General features: G+C 45.5%; 1 protein-coding gene across 2 annotated transcripts in view; it reads right to left on the reverse strand.

Moving 5' to 3' along the window:
- The window catches only part of LOC147103308 (exostosin-1-like), a 359,244-nt gene that overhangs the window by 97,663 nt on the left and 243,620 nt on the right, over positions 1–17,961 (reverse strand). For both annotated transcript variants that reach the window (XM_085962780.1, XM_085962779.1), the window contains exons 4-7: positions 16,787–16,906; positions 3,754–3,886; positions 3,462–3,580; positions 2,213–2,308 (exon numbers count right to left, since the gene is read on the reverse strand). In XM_085962780.1, the coding sequence (XP_085818906.1) occupies positions 2,213–2,308; positions 3,462–3,580; positions 3,754–3,886; positions 16,787–16,906 (468 nt within the window). The remainder of the gene's footprint in view (positions 1–2,212; positions 2,309–3,461; positions 3,581–3,753; positions 3,887–16,786; positions 16,907–17,961) is intronic.

Consider the following 17,961-nt stretch of genomic DNA (forward strand, 5'->3'; position numbering starts at 1 on the left):
GATATTAAAGGGTATGGGGAGTGAGCAGGAGATGGGATTGGACTGGGTGGGATATAAAAGGGTATGGGGCGTGAGCAGGAGAGTGGGATTGGACTGGATGTGATATTAAAGGGTATGGGGAGTGAGCAGGAGAGCAGGATTAGACCAGGTGGAATATTAAAGGGTATGGGCGTGAGCAGGAGAGTGGGATTGGACTGGGTGGGATATTAAAGGGTATGGGCATGAGCAGGAGAGTGGGATTGGACTGGGTGGGATATTAAAGGGTATGGGCGTGAGCAGGAGAGTGGGATTGGACTGGGTGGGATATTAAAGGGTATGGGCGTGAGCAGGAGAGTGGGATTGGACTGGATGTGATATTAAAGGGAAGGGGAGCGGGATTAGACCAGGTGGGATATTAAAGAGTATGGGGTGTGAGCAGGAGAGTGGGATTGGACTGGGTGGGATATTAAAGGGTAGGGGAGCAGGATTAGACTGGGTGGGATATTAAAGGGTATGGGGAGTGAGCAGGAGAGTGGGATTGGGCTGGGTGGGATATTAAAGGGTATGGGGCGTGAGCAGGAGATGGGATTGGACTGGGTGGGATATTAAAGGGTATGGGGCGTGAGCAGGAGATGGGATTGGACTGGGTGGGATAGTGAAAGGTATGGCGAGTGAGTAAGAACATGGAATTAGACCAGCAGCTCAGGTGGAGAAAAATGCCAGCACAATGTTTCTGTGCTGGAAACATTCTATGATCACAGACTCTACCACAGCGCAAACCCATCTCCTGAGGAAAGGTTCTGTGGAACCTCTTGCTGTGCCTCGAATGTGAATCAAGTAAAACTCCAAAATTTCTACTGTATTCATCTCTAACCACTTGCCTTCCTTGGTGACACGTTTCCATGGAATCATTCAGTTCCACACAGATTTAATCATCTCTATCTGTTCCTAATTAGATATTCATCCAGCTCTTTTTAAAAGGTGTTAATTGACACATAATAAGCTGAATTAGTTGGAAATCTATTCCAAAGAATCACTACTTTGTGAGGAGGAAGCTCTCTTTGATCTCAAGTTTTGCTCGATGCTTGTTCATTATGTAATTGGTGTTGTTAACCTTTTGGGGTCTTTGTGACAATTACTGTTGAATTTATTTACTTCGATCCTAAAGGTCCAATCTTAAAAACATTTAATGTAGTTGTCTTTTTAACCACAAGTCTGCAAGGGCTCAGAGATTTGACTGTATATAGTGACACCACTATTCTCGGCCAGAATGGAGATATTGGGGAAATCCATCTGGAGACCGCACTGCTGTAAGTGACTAGGATTGATTTTGAAGCCGATAATTTGTATTATATAAGTATCCTCAACTCACTGCATTTTGCTGGAGAAATCACCCTGCTTTTATCAGGTTGATGTTGCTGTAGCTTTGATCATGAGTTCTGTTTGCTGTAGCTCGTAGAGACTCTTTTTAAATAGACTCTGTAGATTGTTTGCTGTAGTGCGCTGTTTAAACAAACTCTGTTTGTTGAGTAAATAGACTGTGTTTGCTGTGCGTCCTGCTGTAAGTCCCTTCCCGCCTCCTGCTCATTGGCTGACACAGTGCAATTCATTGGCTGACACAGTGGTGTCAATAGATACTCTGCAGAAACCTGCCCCTATCTGTCTGTATATTATTGTGCCATCAATAGTTATTGATAGACACTATTGCAGGACATTTCTTTGTTTTCCGTGATCTACCCTCACCCTTCTCAGAACTATCCTGCGGTATGGTTGTACAGGCATTGGTTGTCCGGGCATTGGTTGTCTTTCCATACTTCTTCCAAGTGGCCAATCTACAACTGTGAAGATTTCAGGCCCTACACTACCATTCAAGCTAGGAGACCAGTTAGTGGGGGTGTCAGGGGATATCCCGTCCTGCCCCACACTGTCATTCTTACACTTAACACTTTGACATGCAATGGTTGGCAATCCAATCTGATGCCTTATCCTCTGTACTAAGTCCTGTTCATTTATCTCACCACCTCTGCTCTTCTCATCTCCAGCCCTGTTATGAATCTCCATGCTTCAACAAATCACCAATATCACACTTCTACCCCCAAGCCTCGAACATATTGCCCTTGTTTGCAGTGATGAGGAGCTGCTCCAGTTATCTAATGTGCTAAGAAATTAATAGGCTCATTAAACAAATAACATTTCACAAGCAAGTCATCCTCAAGCAACAATCACTCCTTACCTTACGATCTCCCTTTATGACTATTAGAGGCATTCTGGTGGAGGGCCATTTACTCTTGGGGACTAATGGTTTGTCGCAGTTCCACAAGATAATTATCTAGGATCAAAATAACAAAGATTATTTTACATAGAATTACATAGAATTTACAGCACAGCAACAGGCCATTCAGCCCAACTGTTCTATGCCACTGTGTATGCTGCATATGAGCCTCCTCCCACTCTATTTCATCTAATCCTATCAGCATATCCTTCTATTCCTTTCTTCCTCATGGACTTATCTAGTTTCCTAAAAAGGTGACGTTTAGCCTCCTTACTGTCACTATAGGCTGAACTTATTTCCCAGAAAACATTGTCCCAGTTGATCAGAGTAACTTCATTGTGCAGTCTGGCGCTCGGGGTAACATTTCTCACCTGGGACCGTTCCCCCACCCCAAAATTGTTTTCCTTCCTCTCCTTAAGACAATTGGGGAGATTTTCCTAGGTCTGTACACAGGAACCCCTGGGCGCAGGGAATATTGGGAAATCGGGCGGGTCAGAGTGCCCCTGGCACCTCTTGTTGGGGGGAAGGCTTCACGAGCACCAGCAGACCTCTGGTATCTTGCCCACAGTGACCAGTCTTCATGAGTGAGCCTAGATCCAGCCCAAACTCCAGTCTCACACTCTGTGCAGTACTGAGGGAGTGCTGCACTGTCGGAGGTGTCGTCTTTCACATTAGACATTAAACCGAGGCCCCGTCTGCCCTCTCAGGTGGACGTAAAAGATCCCATGGCATTATTTCGAAGAAGAGCAGGGGAGTTATCCCCGGTGTCCTGGCCAATATTTATCCCTCACTCAACATCACTAAAACAGATTATCTGGTCATTATCACATTGCTGTTTGTGGGATCTTGCTGTGCGCAAATTGGCTGCCGCGTTTCCTACATTACAACAGTGACGACACTTCAAAAGTACTTAATTGGCTGTAAAGCGCTTTGGGATGTCCTGAGGTCGCGAAAGGCGCTACAGAAATGCAAGTTTTTCTTTCAAGTCATTCTTTAGATGGTAAGCCTCCTAAGGAGACACATAGTGGTGGCTTGATGTTCTTGCACAGAAACAGAAAAGGGTCATCAGAGGGTGTCCTTCCTTCCTCAGGGCAGCCTCAGGGTCACTCAGCGGCATGGGCAGAGGACTGGGAGCAGCAGAGGAGGCAAAAAAAATTTAAAAACAGGGAGAAAGGAAAAAAAAATAGCATTTCCGGTATTTATTACGTACCTGTGCACAGTACTTGGATTTTGCCAGTGCTAAGATTAACTTGATGATGGGCTGGGACTGGGAGACCAGGGGCGAGACTGCGTGAATCAACCCAGTGAACTCCTTCTTGGGAGTTAAACCTGCAAACACAAAATAACAACCACGCCATCCGTTCAGAATTGAGAAGTAGAGTATCAGTATGAACGCAATCAGGAGACGCTACTGGGGGAACATTCCTGGAACAATACAATGAATTCCTGCAGGATTATTCATCAAGGATTCCATTTTGTATGGACAGGAGTTTCACACTTACCCTCATCCAAGTAGTAGAAGGGGTAATCTGCTGCATGTGTAGAGTATTGCGGGAGCACAAATAATCCTCCAGGCAGCTTGTTCCACATGAGTTTATTTCGTGAAACATGTGTGAATATTCTATCTTTAATGATCTGAAAGGAAGCGATGAATTGGGTCAATCATCAACAGAAAAGCTACCACACTCCGACATTTGGTTAATTGAGTACTTGCGAATGGTTGGCTTCCTTGTCTTCCCTTCTTGTTCCTTTCACACTTGGAGGGCTAGTCCTTCCTCGTTGATGTGTTGAGTTGGGACCAAGTTGTGGAGCGGGGTGGGAGGGAGCTCTGGTTGGTGCAGGGATTTAGTATCATGTCCTTTCTCTTGAGACCTGGGTTCCAATCCAACCTCTCTACACACAAAGGATGGTAGAAGTTTGGAACTCTCTTCTGCAAATGGCAATTGATGCTAGGTCAATTGTTAAGTTTAAATCTGAGATTGATAGCTTTTTGTCAACTAATGGTATTAAGGGACATGGGCCAAAGGCGGCTATATGGAGTTAGGTCGCAGATCAGCCATGATCTCATTGAATGGCGGAACAGGCTCGAGGGGTTCAATGGCCTACCCCTGTTCCTATGTTCCTCTCTCTGCTGACTGTAAAGTTCTGCAGGCTCCAACTGGCTCCTGGAGGACATGGTGCCACAGTACAAAACTGTCCCTAATTTAGTGCGGAAATGGCACTAAAACTGGCGAACTCATTTGTAAAGGCCATAAGGCTGGCTAGTGTGGAAAATAGAAAACTGTCACACTGGTAAAAGGGGTGATCTTCCGAGATCGGAGTTTTTGTCACAGTGGAGCAGAGTATAGAAAGCTCTATTCTGCATCTGATGCAGTTAGACATGATCTGGAGGTACCTGATGCTGACAGTGGGTGCTAAAAGTGGAACAATTTTCTCTGGCTTAACAGTTACATTTCTTAACTCAATTAGCCCAGAAATTCATCCGCTCCCACCGGCACTTAAGCAGCAATTCTTTGTTGGGCCAGAAATTAGGATCGGGGGCTTGCCGCGCGTGCAAGCCCCCGATGTGCACTCACCCGGCGCACCGACATCTGAAGCCTGGGCCTGCTTGGAATTCCTGTCACTGGCCCGGTTCAGATGTCGGCACGATGTGCTTGCCTGATCCAGCGGCGTAGTTAGTGCGATGTGCCGGCTGGGATCAGGTGAGCACTGTGCAGCCAATCAGGGGAGGGGAAACTTCATTCATGAGTTTGATAGTCAGAACTGTCAAACTCATGAAAAGTACGGGTGCCCAAAAGACTAGTTTAACTTTAAATAAAATTTTAAAAAACATCCCAATAATTAAATAAACTATAAATAACTTTAAAAAACTATTTTAAACAATTAATCAAATTTTTGCAAAAAATAATTTTTTAAGAAATCGGGTCTAAAATTAAACTTACCTTACTGTAAAGTCCTTAAAAACAATAAAGCTGTGGAAAAAATGTTATAATTTTAAATAATAGACCACTTACCTTCAAGAATCCAGTCCTTACGCCTCCTTTTTATATGTGTAAAAAGTTCAGGCCCTTGCACACGGGCAAACCTGTCAAAAAGAAGGAAGTTCAACGCGTGCGCGCAGAGTCCTGCGCGCACGCGTTGGACCTCTGAACCCCTTGGAGGAAATGCCGGTTTCCCGCGCATGCACTGTGCATGCTGAAATCCGGCACTTCCAACGGGCCCACGCGTGAGTACCCCGTCCGTACTCGCGTGTTGGGACCGGAATTACTAGCCCGTTATGATGGTAGTCCTACTGCAAATGAATCCTGACCTTCCCTTATCTCATCCTACCATGTGTTGGAGGTTTGAAGACCCACGGAAGATCAATTGGTGCTTATCAACCACCACATCCATGCCTTTGTCATCTCCAGAATCAACTATTCCAATGCTCCTCTGGCTGACCCTCCACTCTCTGTAAATTTGAGCTCGTCCAAAACTCGATTGCCCGTATCCTAACTTGCACCAAGTCCCGTTCACTCCTGACCGACATTGGCTCCCGATCCGGCATCGCCTTGAATTTAAAATGCTCATCCTTGTTTTCAAATCCCTCCATGGACTCACCACTCCTATCTCAGTAATCTTCTCTAGCCTTAATAGCCTCCTCCAATTCTGTCCTCTTGCGCATCCCCAATTTCCTTCGCTCCACCATTGGCGGCCGTGCCTTCGGCCGTCTCGGCCCCACATCTTGGAATTCCCTCCTTAAACTCCTCCACCTCTCTCTCCTCCTTTAAGATTCTCTTTAAAACCCACCTCTGTGACCAGTCACCCTCCTAATATCCCCATCTCGGGCTCGGTGCCCATTTGTTTCTGATTACTCCATAAAGCGCCTTGGGACGTTTATCTAGGTTCTATATAAATGCAAGTTGTCGTAATACTTTATATTTCTATCTTGGTTCTCCCTAACTCCTTCTCCCCTTCCTCCCGAGAATGCTGATCCTCTCGGGGACTGTTCCATGGCGTCACGCACCATCTGGTAACTTGGCCAAGTGGCCATTCTTCATGTGCACGGCCAGCCGGTGAGACCCGATTTTAACCCCAGGTGGGATATGGGCGGGTAGGTGGTGAGGTCAGTTGAAATCTCATGCGCTGCTGCAGAAATCAGTCCCAGGCCTCATTAACATGCCGCTGGTCTATTTCCTGTCCAGAATAGACAAGAAGTGGACAGGAAGCAGCTACTAGCCTACTGACACTCGGTGGCCCGTGGCTACCCACCGGTATGCAGGTAAGTGTGGGAAAAGGAGATCCCAGGGGGATGGGAGGAGGGGGGGAGGGGGGTTGAATTCCGGCACTGGGGTGGCTTAAACTTTCCTTGCGAGGCCCGGTGAATGCCTGGCCTCCTGGAATAGGGAAAAACTTACTTTCCAGGGATTGTTTACGCCTCGATCTTCTTCTGACCTGGTGCAGGCTGGCAGGAAAGCCACAGAGGTTTCCCTTCTCAGGCTAGAGTTAAAATTGCAGTCAGGGCCCAATTACATCATCGATACCCTGATTTGCATAATTAAAGAAGAGCCCCGCTGGCTCTGGCCAGGTGTCTTAGCCGCCCGCCTGGAAGCCTGTGTATAAAATTGCGGTCTGCGGGATCCGGGTGGCTCGAGGGCGGGTAAGTAACCTGGGTGATTTTAGCTGCCCACCTGCCGGGTAGGGTTAAAATCACCCCCCGACCCCGGAAGGTTTCCGGGCTGTTCGACTATGTGGGGCATCACTGTTCAACCCAATTCTCTGATGTCCAGCAGAGGCCACTGGATAGTGATCGGCAGCAACGACCCCCAAGATTACTTTTTTGCTTTCCTAGCTCAAGCCCCTTGAGCCTAATTATAACGCACCAACTATCTCTCTCACATTAAGGGAAATTTGGATGCAGAAATTCTAACGGTCGATGGGCATAGATCAAGGCAGAGTTAAATTCAGAATCCATTGTATTGCAATATCAATGTTTTTCCTGGTGAATATTTATGCTTGAAATTCATGCAGGGGCAATCCTGTGCAGCTGCTAAACATTACACAGCAGTCAAACCATTTCTACTTTTGTCTCATTGAGTCTCTCAAAACATCCTGGGGAACGAGTGAACTACAACGCTCCGGTGACCTGCTGACCTTTTCCTAAACTCCGTAATCAGTGTGCCAGTCAAACATTTCCTTAATCCTATCGACCAGAACTAGTCAAAGTGGTGTCATCATCAGCTGTGCAACCGGGCAGAAACAGGACTTTTACTGTTCACGTAATGAATGGATCGAGGAGCCCAGCTCAATCAATTCCACGGTACACTGGGTTTAGAATTAAATATATTCAGCACCAGTTCACAGATGGAGAATAATGACTGTGAATTTATTCTGGGAAGTGCGACAACTAATTGATTAATTGACCGTTGATCAACTCGAGGAGTCAAGTTTCTTTGTAGATAGGCCGCCGCTGTCAGTGATCAGAGTGTCACCAATTCTTCCTCCTCCCTCCCAATTTGGCAATGCTTCATTAGGCTCAACAACCATCACAGCCGTGTGTGGGTGTGCGTGTGGGGGGATGAGTGTGTGGGTGTGCGTGTGGGGGGATGGGTGTGCGTGTGGGGGGATGGGTGTGTGGGTGTGCGTGTGGGGGGATGGGTGTGTGGGTGTGCGTGGATGGGTGTGTGGGTGTGCGTGTGGGGGGATGGGTGTGTGGGTGTGCGTGTGGGGGGATGAGTGTGTGGGTGTTTTTTTTTTATTCGTTCATGGGATGTGGGCATCACTGGCAAGGCCAGCATTTATTGCCTATCCTTAATTGCCCTCGAGAAGGTGGTGGTGAGCCGCCTTCTTGAACCTCTGCAGTCCATGTGGTGAGGGTACTCCCACAGTGCAGTTAGGGAGGGAGTTCCAGGATTTTGACCCAGCGACGATGAAGGAACAGCGATATACTTCCAAGTCAGGATGGTGTGTAACTTGGAGGGGAATTTGGAGGTGATGGTGTTCCCATGTGCCTGCTGTCCTTGTCCTTCTAGGTGGTAGAGGTCGTGGGTTTGGGAGGTGCATTCGAAGAGGCCTTGGTGAGTTGCTGCAGTGCATCTTTTAAATGGTACACACTGCAGCCATGGTACGCCAGTGGTGGAGAGAGTGAATGTTTAAGGTGGCGGATGGGGTGCCAATCAAGTGGGCTGCTTTATCCTGAATGGTGTTGAGCTTCTTGAGTGTTGTTGGAGTTGCACTCATCCAGGCAAGTGGAGAGTATTCCATCACACTCCTTACTTGTGCCTTGTAGATGGTGGAAAGGCTTTGGGGAGTCAGGAGGTGAGACACTCGTCACAGAATACCTAGCCTCTGACCTGCTCTTGTTGCCACAGTATTTATGTGGCTGGTCCAGTTAAGTTTCTGGTCAATGGTGACCCCCAGGATGTTGAAGGTGGGGGATTCGGCGATGGTAATGCCGTTGAATGTCAAGGTTAAACTCTTGTTGGAGATGGTCATTGCTTAGCACTTGTGTGGCGCGAATGTTACTTGCCACTTATCAGCCCAAGCATGAATGACGTCCAGGTCTTCCTGCATGCGGGCACGGATTGCTTCATTATCTGAGGAGTTGCGAATGGAGTTGAACACTGCAATCATCAGTGAACATCCCCACTTCTGACCTTATAATGGAGGGATGGTCATTGATGAAGCAGCTGAAGATGGTTGGGCCTAGGATAATGTCCTGAGGAACTCCTGCAGTGAAGTGTAACTTAGAATATTTAAATCAATGTAAAATCAGTACAAAAACAAAAGAGAGAGAGGAAAAGAAAGGTGGGATTAAGACAGAGAAAGAAAAAGTAAATAAAATATTTTAATTTTAATTTCTTTTAAATCTCCAACAATAATTACATTCTGAAGGAATAAGACTCCACAGATGTAAAAGTAAAGTTTCAATGCCAGAGAGGTTATTTGGCAGGAATTATGACTTATTACGCCATTAAAAAAGTCACTTACACCTGAATGCACCAGCCCTAACTTTTTCTGGCATGCTTAGTGGGTATCTAGTGGGTAAGTAAAAAGAAAAAATAGAAAGTCTTGCATTTATATAACGCCTTTCACAACTTCAGGATGTCCCAAAGCTCTTTACAGCCAATTAAGTACTTTTGAAATGTAATCACTATTGTAATGTAGGAAACGTGGCAGCCAATTTGAGCACAGCAAGCTCCCACAAACAGCAATGAGATAAATGACCAAATAAACTATTTTTAGTGATGTTAATTGAGGGATAATCATTGGTCAGGATAAGTGCTGCCCTTCATGTATTTTAATGCCGAGTCTCTCAGCGAGGTACTGGTGCAGCAAAGCCTGTGGAGAAACCGGGCAAATCGCATGGCAGCTTCCAGATTTCCACATTTAACTGCGCATGTGCGGACACCAGAAGTTGCTGTCCGATTTACACCACAATAAGGGTGAGCGCTCTTAGCCTCACTGTTAATCCTACCGCAAAATCCAGGCCATTGTCTCCACAGAGACGCTGTTCAACAAGAATCACTGGATCATGATCAGGAACAGGATACCTAGCCCATTTTCCTCCCTCCACCACCCCCCACCGGCTTAGTGTACCGAGGCCAACTGTGGCATCTCAAGTGCTGCCCTGGCTGAGATCAGGTTCAATTACTTCACTTTGATGGCTTAAATCTTACCCTGACTGGTTTTCTTTTCCAATATGCAATATACATATTTTTTTGGGAAATTACATGTTTTATTGAAAGGAGTTTAATTTCCATTTTCGTTCCTGAGGGACCATGCATTAAATATAAAAGGATCAGGCAAAGTGCTCCACACTGCACTGCACTGCCAGTATCTAAAGTGCAATGTGATGGGAAAGTATCAAGTTCTGCCTCCTTATTTCATCTAAACGGAAACAGAACCTATCATACATGGTCTCACTATCTCCATTATTTTCTTTAAGCTCCAGAGTAATTTATTATACCTTCCTCTGAATCACGTGATGGGATTATACTGCACTAATGATTTAAACACTTTCTCATGCCCCAGTCACACTGCACATGTTGCATTGCTGTGGAGGGATTAACTTCTCAGTGACCAACACATTCTCTTCCCAATAACCAACTCCGTCACTGCTCTCTCTTTGATAAACAAATAGCAAATGACACATGCAAGAATATTAAAAGTGCAAATTGAAAAGAACGCTATTTAGCTCACCAAGCCTCTTACTTCCATAGCCCATGTACACTCTACTCCCTCATGGACCCACCAATTTAATCTTTTTTTTTCCACAGTGTAAGTACAATCCACCCGATCATGTACCTTGCCCACTTACTCTCCTTCCAATCCACACTATCATGACTCTATCCATCCATTTAATCTCCTTTTACAGCCCATGTACACTCTACTCCATCATGGATCTACCCATTTAATCCTTTTTCCATAGGTCAAGTATGGATAGATAGATAGATTTTTGGACTCTAGGAAACTCAAGGGATATGGGGTTGGGCAGGAAAGTGGAGTTGAGGTTGGAGATCAGCCATGATCTTATTGAATGGCGGAGCAGGCTTGAGGGGTCGCATGGTCTACTCCTGCTCCTATTTCTTATGTTCTTAAGTACAATCCACCTGTTCATGGACCCTACTGTACCCACTTATTCTCTTTCCACAGCCCAGGTACGATCCACACTGTCATGGGCGCTACCCCACCTATTTAATTTCCTGAGGGAACATTGCAATTAAATCCTTCTGCTCCTCAGAGGTAATGAAACAGAACTCTGTGATAGTTACCTGCCCTCACACCTCCACTATTCAACTCTGCTCTGTTGCCCCAGACTGACTGGAATCATCACATGCCATTGTGAATTTAATGATCTCAGTCTCTACAGGGACCAAAGACAATGGGCTGGATTTTCATTGGGCCGTGGAATTGGGATTGGAGGCATGTGGGGGTTTAAAATCCCGAAATCGGGGGTCCCGACCCCATCCCGCCTCCAAGCCAGTTTCAAAAGCGGCGGGTACCCGCCCCGCACTGGGACCCACCTCCCCGAGACGGGAAGGGGATTAGTGCCAATTAACTGCCTGTTAACAGGTAGTTAACAGGCAGTTTTTAGCCTAATCCCTATTTTCATTGTTGAAATGTGGGATTCCCAACGGCTCCAAACCACGCCAAGTTAGCGAGGCGGACCGTCGGGATGAAGGACTTGGAGGGGTCGAGATGTCCGGTGTTCAGGTGAGTGATGGGTGCATGAGTGCAGAGGTAAATGTGTTTGGTGTGTGTAAAGTGTTTAAAGAAGTTCTACTAACCTTTACTTACCTTTACAGCCTTCCTCCCTTCAGGTCTCGGGAGTCCCTCATCTCACCGGCACAGAAAGCAGAATGGCCGCCAGCTGTCAAAATCTGCAGCCTCTGCTTTCTGTTCTGGGGAGATCTCTAAATCATCCTGAGAGGAAGGAATTAACCTGGAGTACAGATTGTCAGTGTTTGACAGCTTCAAACAGCTGTGAAATGCTGATATTTCATCTGTCAAAAGGTCTTGACAGATGAAATTTCAATCTGTGACGTCACCTGTTGCTGGGTGGCCCTTAATTGGCCTGTTGAGTCCGCTGGGCGGGCTCAACGAGGTCAATCAAGTCAAAATCGCGTGGGTTGGCTAGAACTCGATGGAGGTGGGACTACAACCCCAAAAGTTGTAGTCCCGCCTCCTACCCGCCTCCTCAATGAAAATCCAGCCCAATGGCTTTGGTCTTCCCAATATTTCATTGGAGGAAATTAATCCGAATCATTATGTGGCTGTTAGATAATGTCCCACATCAACCAATTAAAAGAAGCAGAGACTCTCATAGAACAGCTAATAATTCACACACAACAAGGATATTAATTCTTCTTTTGTCCCTATGCCAGAAGGTCACATAAAGTGCCACAGAATTTATTCACTGCACCTGACATATATCAGCACCATAATACATTCTCTATTACAATCCTCCTCTCCTTATCAGTCAACACATTATGTACAAATATGCACACCATCCTGGACTTCAAGTCGGAAAGCATCACCAGCACTCGCACAATGCTGTGTAATAAAAAACACAATTTGACCAAGGATTTCAGGAGAAACTTCTTTGCCCAGAGAGTAGCGAGAATGTGGAACTCGCTACCACAGGGAGTAGTTGAGGCGAATAGCGTAGATGCATTTAAGATAAAGCTAGGTAAACACATGAGGGAGAAAGGAATAGAAGGATATGCTGATAGGGTGAGATGAAGTAGGGTGGGAGGAGGCTCATATGGAGCAATAACACCGGCATAGACCAGGTGGGCCAAATGTCCTATTTCTGTGCTGTAAAATTCTATGTAATTATATTCAATTGCCATAAATAAGTGGCTCTGATAATATAGTATATAGATAATAATTCTGGGATAATAGTGACTCAAGGTGAGTGATGCCACTGGCGATTCACTAGTACATATGCAAACATCTGTCACATTTCAACTTAAAAAGAGAGAAAGCAAGCTAGTGATCTCCTGCTGGTTCTTTTGGTCTTGGGAAAGGGCTAGGAATTTTTTTTTCTTATTCATTCTTGGAAAGTGGGCATCACTGGCATTTATAATCCAACCCTAGTATGCTCTGAGAAGGGGGGGATATAACTGAGTGGGTTTGCAAGGCCACTTCTGAGGGCAGTTAAGAGACAACCACATTGATGTGGGACTGGAGTGACAGATAGGCCAGACCGCAAAAGGACATAGAAACATTGAAAATAGGAGCAGGAGTAGGCCATTCAGCCCCTCGAGCCCACTCCGCCATTTAATGACATCATGGCTGATCATCCAAATTCAGTACCCTGTCCCTGCTTTCTCCCCATATCCCTTGATCCCTTTAGCCTCAAGAAATATATCCAACTCCTTCTTGAATATATTTAATGAATTGGCCTCAACTGCCCCGTGCAGGTTTTGCAGAGAATTCCACAGGTTCACCACTCTCTGGGTGAAGAAATTCCTCCTCATCTCAGTCCTAAATGGCTTACCCCTTTCCTTAGACTGTGACCCCTGGTTCTGGACACCCCCGCCATCGGGAACATCCTTCCTGCATCTAGTCTGTCTAGTCCTGTTAGAATTTTAAGTTTCAATGAGATCCCCTCTCATTCTTCTAAACTCCAGCGAGTATAAGCACAATCGACCCAATCTCTCCTCATACGTCATTCCTGCCATCCCAGGTATCAGTCTGATGAATCTTCGCTGCACTCCCTCCATGGCAAGAACATCCCTCCTCAGATAAGGCGACCAAAACTGCATACAATACTCAAGGTGTGGTCTCACCAAGGCCCTGTACAACTGCAGCAAGACATCCTTGCTCCTGTACTCAAATCCTCTCGCTATGAAGGCCAACATGCCATTTGCCTTCTTAACCGCCTGCTGCACCTGCATGCTTACCTTCAGCGACTGGTGCACAAGGACACCCAGGTCTCCCCTTTTCCCAATCTATTGCCGTTCAGATAATAATCTGTCTTCCTGTTTTTGCCACCGAAGTGGATAACCTCGCATTTATCCACATTATACTGCATTTGCCATGCATCTGCCCAATCACCCAACCTGTCCAAATCGTACTGGAGTTTCTCTGCATCCTCCTCACAGCACACACACCCACCCAGCTTTGTGTCGTCTGCAAACTTGGAGATATTACATCTAGTTCCCTTGTCTAGATCATTTATATATATTGTGAATAGCTGGGGTCCTAGCACCGATCCCTGTGGTACCCCACTAGTCACTGCCTGCCACTTGGAAAAAGATCAGTTTATTCCAACTCTTTGCTTTCTGTCTGCCAACCAGTTCTCTATCCAAGACAGTACCTTACCCCCAATCCCATGTGCTTTAACTTTACACGCTAATCTCTTATGCGGGACCTTATCGAAAGCCTTCTGAAAATCCAAATATACCACATCCACTGGTTCTCCCTTATCTATTCTACCAGTTACATCCTCAAAAAATTCCAGTAGATTCGTCAAGCATGATTTACCTTTTGTAAATCCATGTTGACTTTGTCCGATCCTGTCACTGTTTTCCAAGTGCTCTGCTATTACATCTTTTAAAATGGACTCTAGCATTTTCCCCACTACCGATGTCAGGCTTACCGGTCTTTAATTCCCCGTTTTTTCTCTACCATCCTTTTTAAATAGTGGGGTTACATTAGCTATCCTCCAATCCATGGGAACTGTTCCAGAGTCTATAGAATTTTAGAAGATGACCAGCAATGCATCTACTATTTCTAGGGCCACTTCCTTAAGTACCCTAGGATGTAGATTATCAGGCCCTGGGGATTTATCGGCCTTCAATCCCGTCAATTTCCCTAACACCATTTCCCTACAAATACTAATTTCATTCAATTCCTCTCTCTCATTAGATCCTATGTTCCCCGACATCTCTGGGAGGTTATTTGTGTCCTCCTTTGTGAAGACAGAACCAAAGTATATATTTAAATTGGCTGCCATTTCTTTGTTCCCCATTATAAATTCCCCTGATTCTGACTGCAAGGGACCTACGCTTGACTTCACCAATCTTTTTCTCTTCACATATCTATAGAAGCTTTTACAGTCAGTTTTTATGTTCCCTGAAAGCTTACTCTCATAATCTATTTCCCCCCTCTTAATTAATCCCTTTGTCCTCCTTTGCTGAATCCTAAACTGCTCCCAATCCTCAGGTTTGCTGCTTTTTCTGGCCAAATTATATGTCCTCTCCTTGGATCTTATGCTATCCCTAATTTCCCTTGTTAGCCACGGTTGAGTCACCTTTTTTGTTTTATTTTTATGCCAAACAGGGATGAACAAATTCTGTAGTTCATCCATGGGATCTTTAAATGTTTGCCATTGCCTATCCACCACCAACCCTTTACGTAACGTTCTCCAATCCATCCTAGCCAACTCGTGCCTCATACCATCGTAGTTTCCTTTATTTAAATTCAGGACCCTAGTGTCTGAGTCAACTACTTCACTCTCCATTTTAATGAAGAATTCTATCATATTATGATCGCTCCTCCCCAAGGGGCCTCGCACAACAAGATTGCTAATGAATCCTTTCTCATTACATAATACCCAGTCTAAGATGGCCTGATCTCTAGTTGGTTCCTCAACATATTGGTCCAGGAAACCATCCCGTATACACAGCAGGTTTCCTTCCCTAAAGGACATTCAATTGGGTTTTTACAACAATCTGACAGTTTCATCAGTCATTTTTTAAAATATTGATACCAACTTTTTATTTCCAGATTTTTCTAAACGGCCATGGTGGGATTTAAACTCACATTCTCCGAGTTATTAGTCCAGGCTTATCAGTCCAGTAACATAACCACTATACTACAGTAAGGAGCTGCCAGTTTATAACAAGAATAACTTGCATTTATATAGCGCCTTTAACATAGTAAAACATTCTAAGGCGCTTCGCAGGAGCGATTATCAGACAAAATTTGACTCCGAGCCACATAAGGAGAGATTAGGACAAGTGACCAAAAACTTGGGCAAAGTGGTAGGTTTAATGGAGCGACTTAAAAGGAGGAGAGAAACAATTAGCCTCTAACTGAGCTCAGCGTGTGTCTACTTCCATAAATGAGACTTTGTGGCCTTAAACAGAGAGGCTAGATTATGCACAGCTCCATTTTAGCAGCAGAATAATACATCATGCATTACATGGCATAACACTCCTGCCCTAAGGGAATCTCGGAATATGGGGATAGGGCGGGAAAGTGGAGTTGAGGTAGAAGATCAGCCATGATCGTATTGAATGGTGGAAGAAGCTCGAGAGGCCGAATGGCCTGCTACTGCTGCTATTTCTTATGTAATAACATGTTGTATGTTACTGGGGTATGTTATTCAATAGAGATTTTTATGCAACGAGTGAATGGCTGTAATCTTATGGTGCAAATCCCTTGCTTAAGTTACAGCTTCAAAGCTGCCAAAATTTGGTATATTGTTGGGAAGCCAGCCTGGGAAATCGGATTCTCCTGTTTATGTCTGATAAATGGATCTTGTGCACAGGATAGAGCAACCAGGCTAAATGAACTAAGTGACCTAACAAAGGTCAGTCTGTCCAATCTCCAGCCTTTGCTCAGTTGTCAAACCTCCAACCTCTCCTCAGCTTGACAATTACAGGAGCCCAGTGTTATCCCTGTAATGAAAGTCTCAGCATCTTTAATACTGAAGCCAGGGCCAGAAAGCTCATTAAAGTGCACATGACAGTGCAAGACTTTAATCAACTTTAAGTCCCTCTATTATAATGAAACATGCTGATTCATGCATCGAGACATTAGCAGGTCAGATGCACGGACGAGGCAGCAGGTGCCCTTTACCCGCAATGGGAGATAATTTGGGGATTGGACAGATGAGTGAGGTGGGGCTGTGATGTTGTGTGTGTTGGAGTATTACTGTTCACCGGCACAGAGTGGGCATCGACACACTATTGCTCAGTTCCCAACCTACCGACTGAGCCAAGGCTGACAAAAATAATGTTACCCATAAAATGTTCCACAAAGGACAAACAGGATAGTAAAAACAAAAAATAGATCGGTGATGAAGGATATCTCACTCACCTCCAATGTGGTCGATACAATCTTTTCTACAGAAGAAAAATAAGCATCCCACAAGAACTGGGTGTGCTGTCGGAATGCCAGGATTTTGTCATTATCAATGGACCTGACTGTTGATGGAACCTATAAAGTAGAAAGGGAGAGGCTTTCAGTCCAGCCTGCACAATCAAGTGCTATCCAGAGACAGTTTGTAAAAACATTCACTTCCCACCGTCTGTCTGCTGGTAGAGTCACATCAGAGGCTAGGTACCAGCACCATTTGTCACAGTGATGAGTTTAATCCCATGATGCCAGGTAGTCCCTAGTCACGTAAACCTTAGCCGGGGTGGGGCGGGGGGAGGCACAGGGGGATGGGGTGGCAGAAGAGACTTTCGCATCCTAGAAGATGAAGATGTGCAAGTTACAGCGGCACTCCCGACACAGAGATGTCATCATGAGGTTTGGAAGTAGAAATCTCTTCCGTTAGCAGATAGGTGTTGGGCCAGCACAGAAACATAAAATAAAACAGTAATTCATGGATGTTACCATTCAAGGTACGTTTGGTTAAAGTAGATTCACTTAAATTCATTCCAAACGAGGCAACTCCTAATTAATAACAATAGTTGGACACAATCCATCGAGTGGGTTCTACTTGCTATGGAGAGATGCCTTCTATCAAGATGGTGCCCCCATTTAGGTTACACTTCAGCCTTTGGTTTAACGTCTCATCCAGAAGATGGCACCTCTGACAGTGCAGCACTCCCTCAGTACTGCACTGGGAGTGTCAGCCCAGATTTTGTGCTCCAGTCTCGGGAGTGGGACCACAACCTTCTGCCTCAGAGGTGAATGTGCTACCCACTGAGCCATGGCCAACACCACTAATGAGTGGAGGTGCTACCCAATGTGGAACTGAACTATACAGACAAAAAGGTCCCAGGACTGATTCCCTAGCTTGCACTGAGTTAGCTGATCGCACCTCGGGTATTAATGGAGATGGTTTAATTGAGCTCATTGCTTGCCCCCCCCCCCACAACCCCCGCATGCCAAGGAGGGGGAAATCGGCCAGGATATCTACTCCCGATTGTTGTCCAGTGACCCCTGCTGGAAAATGTGTGGATGTCGGGGCGGGAAGAACAGGATGGGGCTCAGTCCCTATAATCAAACAGACTGTCTGCATTCGCACATGCAGAATGGGCAAT

The sequence above is a fragment of the Somniosus microcephalus genome, chromosome 20 (genome assembly GCF_052327205.1).
Source record: "Somniosus microcephalus isolate GS21.2 chromosome 20, FLI_Smic_1.0, whole genome shotgun sequence".
Classification (NCBI taxonomy): Eukaryota; Metazoa; Chordata; class Chondrichthyes; order Squaliformes; family Somniosidae; genus Somniosus; species Somniosus microcephalus.